This window comes from Mus caroli, chromosome 10 (genome assembly GCF_900094665.2).
Source record: "Mus caroli chromosome 10, CAROLI_EIJ_v1.1, whole genome shotgun sequence".
In the NCBI taxonomy this organism is placed as follows: domain Eukaryota; kingdom Metazoa; phylum Chordata; class Mammalia; order Rodentia; family Muridae; genus Mus; species Mus caroli.
In genome coordinates, this window is record NC_034579.1 from 92,592,547 (window position 1) to 92,604,978 (window position 12,432).

The 12,432-nt window shown below is 41.8% G+C and overlaps 1 protein-coding gene across 5 annotated transcripts in view; it reads left to right on the forward strand.

The window, feature by feature from the left end:
• Positions 1–12,432, forward strand: part of Atp2b1 (ATPase plasma membrane Ca2+ transporting 1) — a 107,379-nt gene that overhangs the window by 71,566 nt on the left and 23,381 nt on the right. For all 5 annotated transcript variants that reach the window (XM_029482169.1, XM_029482166.1, XM_029482167.1 and 2 more), the window contains exons 6-11: positions 1,114–1,254; positions 4,098–4,136; positions 5,123–5,284; positions 7,267–7,481; positions 10,234–10,476; positions 11,802–12,043. In XM_029482169.1, the coding sequence (XP_029338029.1) occupies positions 1,114–1,254; positions 4,098–4,136; positions 5,123–5,284; positions 7,267–7,481; positions 10,234–10,476; positions 11,802–12,043 (1,042 nt within the window). The remainder of the gene's footprint in view (positions 1–1,113; positions 1,255–4,097; positions 4,137–5,122; positions 5,285–7,266; positions 7,482–10,233; positions 10,477–11,801; positions 12,044–12,432) is intronic.

Sequence of the window (12,432 nt, forward strand, 5' to 3'; positions counted from 1 at the left end):
TTTAGCAAATTCCCCTTGGCATAGAAGATGGTGGTGAATGCTGTAGACCCTGGCCTGCAGTCATTTGTGAGCTGAGAAACAAAATACAAACAAATGATAGCTGTAAAGAACAACTAATACCGATTCAAAAAGAGAAAACTCAGTCTATACAACTGCTTTAAATGCACACAGTAGCAGTGTAGAAAGCCTTGCAGAAATACTCAGGCAGAAACTGGAGAACAGTAGTAAGCAAATTGTATCTGCTATCTTGACAGAGCTGAATTAAATCCTTAACCTTGCTTGTAATAGTTGTATAACTTTAGCCACATTTCTAGAATATAATAATAATATTTGTCAACTTGTAAGATTATTTGTAAAGGACATGGCCTGAATTCAGTGTTCCTTGTCTGTGTTTGCTAGTTGACTGGCTTGGAATTTTATGTTGGAATTGTGGACAAGAAATCCAAGAAGATTGGTTGGTCTCAAGATCAGCTTGCTTCAGTAGGCAGAGTGTAGAGTCAGAAATGACTGAGCCCTAAGAGGGATGTTCAATCACATGGTAGGAAGAGTCAAACACACCAGGACGAACTAGGGAGGCGGGAAGACTAGTAGGGAGCCTGGCAGGAATCTTGGCAGACTGAGTTGGAAGCCTTGTTACAGGTTGTGAGGATAAGCATGGGAATATGTGTGCCGTGAACTTCTCCTGGTTATACGCATATTTCTGTATGAACAGTGTGTTTAGTTAATGCTATCCCTCATGCCCTATGGTTACACCTAATAGTTACTTAACTGAATATACACACATTCCATGCACTGTGCTTTTTTTTTTTTTTCATTTATAGACTTTTTTGGGAACTGTGACTTATTATACATTTTATGAAGTTTGGGCACTCTGATATGTTGTTTTACACAGGGAGTTGATACATTCTCATTTTCATATTTATTGTTACTTGGTGATAAAAGTTTTTAGCTCACATATGACAGACTGCAGATTGATGAAGCCTTAAGACTCAGTGTTGGTCTGCTTGATTAAATATTGAGTTTATTTAAAAAAAAAAAGTATTGCTGAAATTTGAAATTGGGTAGTTGGAAAGAAACCTACTATAATTTTTACAAAGTTCTCTGTCGTTATAGGTACTCATGTGATGGAAGGTTCTGGAAGAATGGTGGTTACTGCTGTAGGTGTGAATTCTCAAACTGGAATCATCTTCACCTTACTTGGAGCTGGGGGTGAAGAAGAGGAAAAGAAAGATGAGAAGAAGAAAGAAAAGAAAAGTAGGTGTGGCGGTTTGCTGTAAGCATGGGTATCTGGGAAGAACAAGTGAGGATCTTGAAAACTGGTACCGCAGTAGGATTCTTTCATGAGACCATGATATGAAGATGTAAGATGTTAATTACCTAATTCACTTTCAGGTAACAGAAAAGTAGTCCTTCGGGGGTTTTGTTAGTACGTCTGTCCCCTCCACCACAGGAAGAGACAGTCAGTATATACTTAATACTTCAGCCTGGGCCTTTTCCTTGGTCGTTGGATCAGCAGCGTGAATTGAGCTCTGGCTTCCCGGTTGTCTTTATCTCCCTCTCTACTAGTTTTCCATTTCATCCAGAGCTGCATTGCACTCTCACTGGGTTTTCAGTCTTCATGCTTTGTCCTTTCACGTGCTTCACTGTGTACTGTGTATGGACACACACACGTGGTCGGCGGCTGTACATTGACATGCGTGCGTGTGTGTCCATGTAGACCCATTGTTACATGCCCACATCTTTCATTTGACTGTTCCTGCTAATCCCTCCAAGTGATCTTTCAGCACTTTGCTAGCATAGAGTTTATCCAAAAAGATCTTAGAACAAGCTGACCTACACAGAGAGACATCTCAGAATGTAAGCTCAGGGTATGCCACCATAGAAGGCCCTGCTGCATCCTCTTTGCTGGTATCTTCTGCATCATCCATCTCACTCAGAGGCACCTGTCAGAACCCTCTCTTTGCCTTGACAGCAGTCTGCCGTCCTGTAACCATTTGGACTTGTTTAATTTGCTTCAGGGTGTAAGCCTATATTTTCTTTTCTTACAAGAGTATTTTAAGATCTTCTAAAATAATCCCTGGCTGAATGGCTTGCTATAAGTCTATCATTGTTTTTATTTTGCTGAGTTTTTTCTTTAGGTGGTTGTTGTGGTTTATGATGCTGGGCATTATTGGCCCATGAGTCTGCCAGCACTACAGCAGAGATGCATGTTTACTTAGACTGTGTGTAAGGCAGGGTCTCAGGTTCCGCCTCAGGCTAGTCTGGAATTCAGTGGGTAGCCCTGGCTGACTTGAGCTTGAGACAGTTATCTCACTTCAAAGTATTGGTATAAGAGCATGACACCTGGCTTGCAGCAGAGCTAGTTACCACCCCTTTAATCCTAGCACTAGGGAGGCAGAGGCAAGCAGAATCTCTGTGAATTCAAGGCCAGCCTGGTCTACAGAGTGAATTACAGGACAGCCAGGGCCACACAGAAACCCTGTGTCGAAAACAAAAATCAACAAACAAAAAGGATTGGGTAGATTTTTTTGTCCTTTGTGCATTATCTTTCCATATGAAGTTCTTATTTCAAACAAAATGCACTTGAGATTATCTTTGTGTAGAGAGTGTAGCTCTGTGGTAAAGAGCTTACTGGCATCCACAGTCTCTGGGTCCATTTCCTAACACTAGGGTTGGCAGATAGAAAGTTGTGGCTGAGGATGAAGGTGGCTCGCCCAGTGTTCTAGATTCCTCCATTCAGTACCCCAGGCAGCCCTTGATAAGCCACCATAGTCTTTTTGAAACATGGCAGTCGTGGTTGCCAAATGCTTTGCACACTCCATCTTTATCTACCTTCATTCTTACTGTCAGGAAAGCGAACCTTGAGAAGGTTGTGTAACTTGATCGGGTAGCAAGTATCTGGTCAAAGCCTCTCTGCTCTTGTCCTAAGATACAGGACTCTTACATCCATGAATCCTATGAACACAAGAAGTATACTGATGACTGCTCTTAGTGACCTACAGACACTGTTCTAACACGCACTGTTCCCTAAGGTCTTACCCAACTGTCTTGTCTAGCTTTTTTTTATTTTTCACTTTTCTCCTCCTTCTCTCCAACCCTTCTCACATCTTGCCTACTTTGGCATCTAATCAGACACAGGCAAACCTTTCTCCATGTCCTGTCTACTTGCTTGCCAGCCTGGAATGTGCTTTTCTGGTCTCCAAACCTGAGCTCCCTGAAAGGAGCCAGGTATTCTTTTACTATCACCTGCCTCATCTTTCCCAAGCTTCTGTTCTTTCCTGCCCATGTTTCTTCCAGGTTTCCCTGCTTGAAGATGCTCTTCTCGATAGAGAAGCTGGAAGAAAACAGACTGTTTCGCTTGTTCCAAACAGTGGAGCCGGCCCCTCCTTGATTATCGCTTCAGACTTGTACTCCTTCTCTGCTCCGTGGATCTGATTTGGCTTGGTGCTTTGACCGCTCATCATCTGGCTCACCAAAGCCTCCGGCTTTCCTCCTCTTCTTGTACACTCTTGTTTCCCACTCCCACCAGAGCGCTCCTGTATGCCTATTTTCTTTTTATAGCATCCCCTCCCTCCCTCCATCCTCTCTTTTTCTGCTTTCTCAGGGTTATGTCTGTATTTAGCTTGAAGATCTTTTGCACCATATTCGGGCTTATAACTTATCAAAGAGAGCATAAAGCCTTACGCAGAAATACAGTATGCATACCCTAAACTGTTTTAAACTTATCAAAGAGAGCATAAAGCCTTACGCAGAAATACAGTATGCATACCCTAAACTGTTTTAAACTTATCAAAGAAAGCATAAAGCCTTACGCAGAAATACAGTGTGCATACCCTAAACTGTTTTAAACTTATCAAAGAGAGCATAAAGCCTTACGCAGAAATACAGTATGCACACCCTAAACTATTTTGGAATAGTCTCCCCTTGTAGGACCTAGGAAGTGATGGACGGGGTCAGCAAGCTGCTGTTTTCTGTTTGTACACCTATACACCGCTGTGTAACAATTCTCTTATAGAAATGTGAACTACCTCTGCATAATTTAGTGTGGCCGTATTCATTTCTTTTGGAAAGCTTTAATTCCCATTTTGTTCCTACAGATAAGAAGCAAGATGGAGCTATTGAGAATCGCAACAAAGGTAAATTCAAGAAGATTGAAAAGTACAGTTAGCTTGTTTTCTTTTACCTCCAAAAATAGATCTGCTATGTACTATATTTATCCAAAATTAGGGAGCATGACAGGGGACATCAACAGCGTTAACTTGGATTAACCTCTCTGGCCACTGCTGTAGTCATGCAGAAGAGGGTGTTAATCATGATTTGTGCTGCCGTGCTCAGGTAGCTTTCCTAAGGGGTTCAAAGTGCTTTACATACCTGAAGTGAAATAGTTGGTAGAAAAAAATCTGTGTAGTGTAAATTACATTTAAACATAGGCATGTTTTTCTAATGTGTAATCATATACAATATTCTACATTGGATCATAAATTACATGAGTGGGATCTGTAGTCTTCATAAAACCTCATACCTAACATCACACGAAAAGAAAGAAATTTAGTATTCTTAATTCTTAGTTTAAGAACTGTATATGCTTTATTCCTGTCACTGAACGTGACATCCTTACATCTGGAACAGTACCACAGGCTAATCTCACTGTTGTCTTATTCACTCTGTGTAACCACCCCCAATACACACACACACACACACACACACACACACACACACTCACACACATACACACACATACATACACCCACACACACTCACACACACACTTCACTCTGTGTAACCACCCCCAATACACACACACATACACACACACACTCACACTCACACACACACACATACACACACACACACTCACACTTCACTCTGTGTAACCACCCCCAATACACACACACACACTCACACACACATACACACACACACACTCACACACATACACACACACTCACACTCACACTCAGACTTACACTTGAATGTTTATAGTTCAGTCTTTTTCTATCAGAAACTGATTTTATTAAAAAAAAATAAAAAGAAGAAAAGAAAGAAAAAGAAAAAAGAAAGAGTTTCGAAATGTTTATCATGCCTTTACAATACAACCAAATTGTGTTTTCTCTGGACTTAGCAAAAGCCCAGGACGGCGCGGCCATGGAGATGCAGCCTCTGAAGAGTGAAGAAGGAGGGGATGGTGATGAGAAAGACAAGAAGAAAGCAAATCTGCCAAAAAAGGAAAAATCCGTGTTACAGGGGAAACTCACGAAGCTGGCTGTTCAGATTGGCAAAGCAGGTACGTACGGCAGGCATGGGAGAACGACAGAAGGAAGCGGGTGTTGTTTCCAGATACCTGTATCTGCTTTAAAAGTGGCTTTTTTTTTTTTTTGGTAGATATTTTTAGATATTTTCTTTATTTAGATTTCAAATGTTATCCCCTTTCCTAGTTTCCCCTCTGAAAACCCCTATCCTCTCCCGTCCTCCCTCTGCTCCCCAACCTACCCACTCCCACTTCCTGGCCTTGGCATTCCCCCATATTAGGGCATAGAACCTTCACAGGACCAAGGGCCTTTCCTCCCATTGATGACCGACTAGGTCATTCTCTGCTACATATGCAGCTAGAGACACAAGTTCCTCCGTGTGTACTCTTTGGTGTAGTCCCAGGGAGCTCTGGGGTTACTGGTTAGTTCGTATGGGTGCCTGATGTAGCTGTCTCCTGAGAGGTTCTGTCAGTGCCTGACAAATACAAACATGGACGCTCACAGACATTCATTAAACAGAGCACAGGGTCCCCAATGAAGGAGCTAGAGAAAGTACCCAAGGAGCTGAAGGGGTTTGCAGCCCCCTAGGAGGAGGAACAATAAAAGTGTCTTTTGCCACAGCGAGGGCTGGAAATCATTTTGCAGGCATAAAGGATATAGAAGAATATTTTTAACTTTGTGTGGAGCCTTTTGAATTACCATAGACTCATAACATGATTGCAGTAGACAGGCCCTCACTCTGCCTGCTGGTGAGGTAATTGGTGGTCAAGTTGAAATTAGTCCCCAAATTTGTTTAACCTACAAGTCCATGCAGTCATCTCTAAATTTCTAGGGTTAGAAATGAAGCCAGGTAGTGGTGGCAGAGGCAGGTGGATTTCTGAGTTCGAGGCCAGCCTGGCCTACAGAGTGAACTCCAGGACAGCCAGTGCTGCCCAGAGAAACCCTGTCTCAGAAAAAAAAGAAAAAAGAAGAAGAAACGAAAAGGGTCTGTCAGGGAGACTGTTTAGCACAGATTATCGAACCCTAAACGTTTCTTGCACGCACTCTGCTCAGCCTTTTATTGGCTGTCTGTGAAAATAAAAATGTAGTTTTCTGAACACAGACATTGTTGTGTTCATCTGAAGATACTTAGAATTGTGAAGCTGATTGACTGAAATGCTGCCTTCACTAGACAGCACCTATGGAACCAACACTGCTTTTCAGAGGAGAGCCTGTGGTAAGGCAGGGACGCCAGCATTGCCGCCTTTTGACGGATGCTGTATGCAATATGCATGCATTCTGAGAGTCATGCAGACAGCATCATTGGACAGCTAGGCATATAATGGGTGAAGCAGCCTGCGCTCTATACTCAGTAGGCGTATTCCCTAGTAGCAGATACAGTGTGTATCAACTGACTCATACTGTAGGAAAGGGTGTTTTTGTGTAGTGATAGCTACTTGAGTAGCTACTAGGGAGGATATTAGACCCAGATGTCTAGACTTGGTTTATGTTTTAATACTCATTTGTAACACACCTCATATGGTCATCTCAGTGTTTTGTAATACGTAGTTAACATTCCTTTTTCTGAGTTAATGAATCAGTGATGATAGACCAGTGATCCAGGTAGTGTAATTTTATGTGTATATTTTAAAACATGGAGTTAATTTAATTTCAAGACTGTTAAGTTGACTTGTCTTCCTAACGTCTCTCAGAATGTTGAACATAGCAAGCAGCAGCTTGCACTGACCTGTGAAAGGTCACTTGTATTTGCTTCTTAGATTTGTCTCCACCTTAGACAAGGCACACACAAAAAAATCCCGAAAAGCTTGTCTCTCAGTTCTCTGGGGTCAGGGTTTAAGTCTGGTGAGTGTCAGATGTGATATGTCAGTACACCCTGGAGAGAACAGCTGCTCAGGAAAATGGAAAAAGAAATATCTTAGCTGGTTATAAGAATAAATAGCCTTATAGTGCTGTTACAGAGTTGCAGTGGGTAGCGGCTGCTATATTTAAACAATTGTCCTGTTTCCTGCCTGTATAGGTCTGCTGATGTCTGCCATCACAGTTATCATCCTAGTGTTGTATTTTGTGATCGATACCTTCTGGGTTCAGAAAAGACCATGGCTTGCAGAGTGCACACCGATCTACATCCAGTACTTCGTGAAGTTCTTCATTATTGGAGTCACAGTTCTAGTGGTTGCCGTGCCGGAAGGGCTTCCACTGGCAGTCACCATCTCACTGGCTTACTCAGTCAAGGTTAGTGAGGGATAGTTAAGTAGCCCTGTTGTTTAAAGCCTCCGCTGGTTAGAAAATACATGCCCAGGGCATCCTTTTCTGGCCTGGAAAGTGGAGGGTTTCCATTTCCTTAAAGATGCAGGCAGTGATTCCAGGACTTCTGTGCACAGAGAGCCAGAGCCGCTCACTTCACGAGGAGCAGCAGCCTTGTGAGGTCTCACCACACCCTCTCTCCCACTCATAAAGTTGAGGTCAGGGTGTGTGCAAATCAGGATTTGGCACAAGAGGAAGGATGCTGTGCTTGGGCCCAGTTCCTCAGCCTTGTTGTTTCTGCTTTGCTGTTCCTACAAGGAAGTCTTCCCATATGTGGGCAGATTTATATTTCCAGAAACAATTCAGATAATATTTGCATGTGTAAATTCTTTTGCCTCCCTTCCTATGGCTCACAGAGTCCTGCTCATTCTGGCCCTTGCCCATTGTGCCCATCTGCCCTACCCACTCTCCCTCTGGTCCAACCTTCCCTGCTGATGTTGAGACATACCATCTGGGATTTGCCTTTCATAATGGGTTTGCAAGTTACTCTTAACAGAAGGATGCTGCTCTTGTAACTTGGGAAGGTAGTTACCATTTCTCCTTAAAGAACATTTCTGACAGTGAGAAATCTAACAGTCTTCTTCCGTGCTGACATTCTCCCTTCAGTGTTCCAAATGTTTTACAAACGGCCAGTTATAAGAATTTGTTTGGCTTACTGTTTTAAGTTTGTTTGTTTTTTAAATGTATTGTGTCTGCATGTTTGTGTGTCACATGGTGTGCATGTGCAAGTCAGAGGACAGCAGAAGTGGATTCTTTCCTTCCTCTATGTAGAACCCATAAATCCACGTCAGGTCATCAGACTTGGTGGCAAGCAGCTTTACCCACTGAGCCACCCTGCCAATCCCCACTGTTTATTTTCTTTCAGACATTTAACACAGATTTTGTAATTTAAATTTTTTAACATATTAAGGTGTTACAGAGCACAGTTTACCTACCTATTTATACTTTTTCCCATTTTTTATTAGATATTTTCTTCATTTACATTTAAAATGCTATCCTGAAAGTCCCCTATACCATCCCCCCGCCTTGCTCCCCTACCCACCCACTCCCACTTCTTGGCCTAGCGTTCCCCTCTACTGGGGCATATAAAGTTTGCAGTACCAAGGGGCCTCTCTTCCCAATGATGGCCGCCTAGGCCATCCTCTGCTACATATGCAGCTAGAGTACCCATGGAAGGAGTTACAGAGACAAAGTTTGGAGCTGAGATGAAAGGATGGAGCATCCAGAGACTACCCTACCCGGGGATCCAACCCATAATCAGCAACCAAACGCAGACACTATTGCATACGCCAGCAAGATTTTGCTGAAAGGACCCTGATATAGCTGTCTCCTGTTAGGCTATGCAGTGCCTGGCAAACACAGAAGTGGATGCTCACAGTCAGCTATTGGATGGAACACAGGGCCCACAATGGAGAAGCTAGAGAAAGTTCCCAAGGAGCTAAAGGGATCTGCAACCCGATAGGTGGAACAACAATATGAACTATTTATACTTTTTTAATGCTTTAAAATGATTAGAAATAATTAGAATATAGATGTTTTTTATTTTAGACAAACCAATCACTCATTTTATCAAAATTGTCATTAGTTCATTTTGCGTAGTCTTTAACGATGCTAGGTTTTCAGTCAATCAGGAAGTTTCACGTTCCCTGAATAGAGAAGTGAGATGCTTGTGCTTCGAGTCCTTTAAGCTTGCATTCAGTGTCTGCTCGGCCCTGATGTCATCAGCATCTGTTCCGTTCACCGTGGTGTGGTCCTTATGCATCCTGGCAGTGTTTTGTGAAATTGAACGTGCTTCCTTATCTGCAGATTTCATTCTCTTATGTTCTCACATTCTGATCGTAATTTGGGAAGTACACATTTATATGCATGAAGACGCTCTTGTTTATAGTATGCTTACTGTAAGATCTACTTGTTTATTATTATTGTGTTTGTGTGGGGGCACGAGTGCCAGGGAGCACCCATGGAGGTCAGGCTTTTATATTCTCTTGTGAATTGGTTATGGGTAGGGGGACTTTGGAAATGAGTTGATGTGATTTCTCTCTACCCTGTCTATAATTTAAATGCCTTTTGTCACTGTTGTGAAAACTCTTGGCATCTTTGCTACCATCCTCTTTAGTTATAAAGGAAGCAGTGACATACACTTTGGATTAGTGGAAATGATTCAGTCAAGTCCTTGAGTGTTAACTCGGCCTGGGAAGTTAGAGGGAAACCCCCAACCAAATGGCTTCATACTCACCAAGTCTCCATTTTCATCCAGCTGAAGCTCTGTCTTTGTTGGAAATCGATAAGGGGTCTTCTTATTTGCTACTTAGTGAAACTTAGTCCTTTATCTTGTGTTATCATAATTATCACTATACCCATAGTAAGATTGCCATGGAGGTAAGACACTAAGCATATCAGAGGCGTGTGGTACCTAACTATACAGATGCTGAGATCTCTCTTAGATTACATAATACGTCAGTAACATGCTTGAAACCATTGCTAGTGGAATGATCTTTGTTGGCCTATTTGGGTAGATCAAATATTCTAAAATCCTTCTGGTGTTTAGCTGGTACTTTTAAAGCTGTGTTTATATCAATTGATTTTAACTGATCTTATTGCAGTATCATGAGGTAATTATCTTTCTGTGTAGTTTAACTGTCTTGGGTTGTGGTTTCATTTTATTTTCTTGCTGCTGTAGAAAATGATGAAGGATAATAACTTAGTGAGACATCTGGATGCTTGTGAGACCATGGGGAATGCTACAGCTATCTGTTCAGATAAAACGGGAACCCTGACAATGAACAGGATGACGGTTGTTCAAGCTTACATAAATGAAAAGCATTATAAAAAAGTTCCGGAACCAGAAGCCATCCCACCAAATATCCTGTCCTACCTGGTAACAGGGATTTCTGTGAATTGTGCTTATACGTCAAAAATATTGGTAAGGTTCCTTTAATTTATATGCATGAAAATACTAGTGTTTATAGTAAGTTTACTATAGGATCTATTTACTTGTTTATTATCATTGTGTTTGAGTGGGGGCCTGAATGCCATGGAGCACCTGTGGAGGTCAGAGGTTAACTTTATGGAAGTGATTCTCTCCTTCTAGGTTCACTTGTATTCCAGGAGTCAAACTTGGGGTTCTAGGCACGTGCACGTGCCATAACCCCGAAGCCATCGTCTAGCCCACGCTTTAGGGGTTTTCTTTATCTTTAATTTCTGGTATTCAGAAACTTTGAGGTTTTACAGTCAGAATGCCTGGCCGTGTTCTTAATTTTATTATTATTTGCGGTGGTGGGTATACAACCAACGGCCCTGTACCTGTTAGGTCAGTGTTCTACCCCCATTCGACATTACTCATAGACTTCCCATAAACTCATCATACTAAATTATCGTCGCTATGTTCATGCTGTAAAAGGCCTGGCTGTCTCGTGGAGAACATCAGTGTCCATTGCTAGAAGCCCTTGAGAACTGCTGTCAGTGTGTACTTTATATATGCTGCCCTGCTTGGGGGTGGGGGTGGGGGGGATATGATCTTACCCATAAAGTTGTCTTTAAACATTTTAGAAGCTCATAAAGTAATCATAGATTTTGTGAGAACTTTATTAGGTTATTTTCAACTTTGCAAGCTTTCAATTTTTTATTTAAGCAGAAAGCGTAACATGTATGTTTGACTTTTTATTTCTCTAGTGACTTATTAAACTTGTGGGCAAAAATTATATTGCAAGCCGGCTAATGAAAACATGGGTGGGTGGGTGAGTGGGTGGGTAGGTTAGAAAGCTAGGTGGTTGTGGTCCTAGGCTTGATCTACTGTCAAAAGTCTGAGCTTTCGCTTTCTATAAATAAGGACTTATTGTGAGTTACTTAATATAGAAATATACAGTAAAAGTGGGAAGAGAAAATGGAATTAAGGTTAAGTCCTACTGTGTAATCAACTGTAAGATACATGCATCTTATGTCATTTAATTAGAAGGTTTTAAGTATGCCTGTTTATAGCTACTGAAGCCACCACCATAGCAGTTGGAAAGCTTGACAGAAGGCCACTTGACTAGCAACTAACTGGGCTTAGGCAGAAGTCACATCACCCTTCCACAAAAATCTTTCTACCTTACCTGTGCTCTTTTTGGAAATTCTCATAGAAGACATTTTCTACATCATTTTGTTTTAGAATGCTATGCTCTGTTTTGCATTTTTTAAGTTAAATTTTTAAATAGGGAAGTGAGATAAATGTAGCTTTTAATGATTATTTATTTATTGTTTTTGCAGCCACCGGAGAAAGAGGGTGGATTACCTCGCCATGTGGGTAACAAAACGGAATGTGCCTTGTTGGGATTTCTCTTGGATTTAAAACGGGATTATCAAGATGTTAGAAATGAAATACCAGAAGAAGCACTGTACAAAGTCTATACCTTCAATTCTGTTAGGAAATCCATGAGCACAGTCCTGAAAAATTCAGATGGAAGTTTCCGCATCTTCAGCAAGGGTGCCTCCGAGATCATTCTGAAAAAGTGAGTATGAAGGACTCCGTCCGATGAGTGAGACTGTCGTGTGCAGGACACCTCTGTGCGGTGGCTCTGAGACTCGTGCATTTAGGCGGCATCACAGAGCTTTGTAGCATCCTTTCTGGCATCCAGATAGGCCTGCTATGTTCTGCCTTGTGCACTCTGGCTTCTTATGTTTCGGCAGTTTGCTCTAGGGAAAATAAGCCCATTGTATTTGGCGTAATAATTGAAATAAGCTAAGCTTTCGTGGTTTTGTGAAACCTAGGCTTTCTTTCACCTGCATCACAGCTGTGTGGCTTCAGTGGGACAGGTTAGGAACCTGTTGTATCTCTGGCTTTCTTGGTTAGCAGGTAAATGGCAAAGGAAAGTTATTTTTGTTTTGTTTTTTGTCAAAG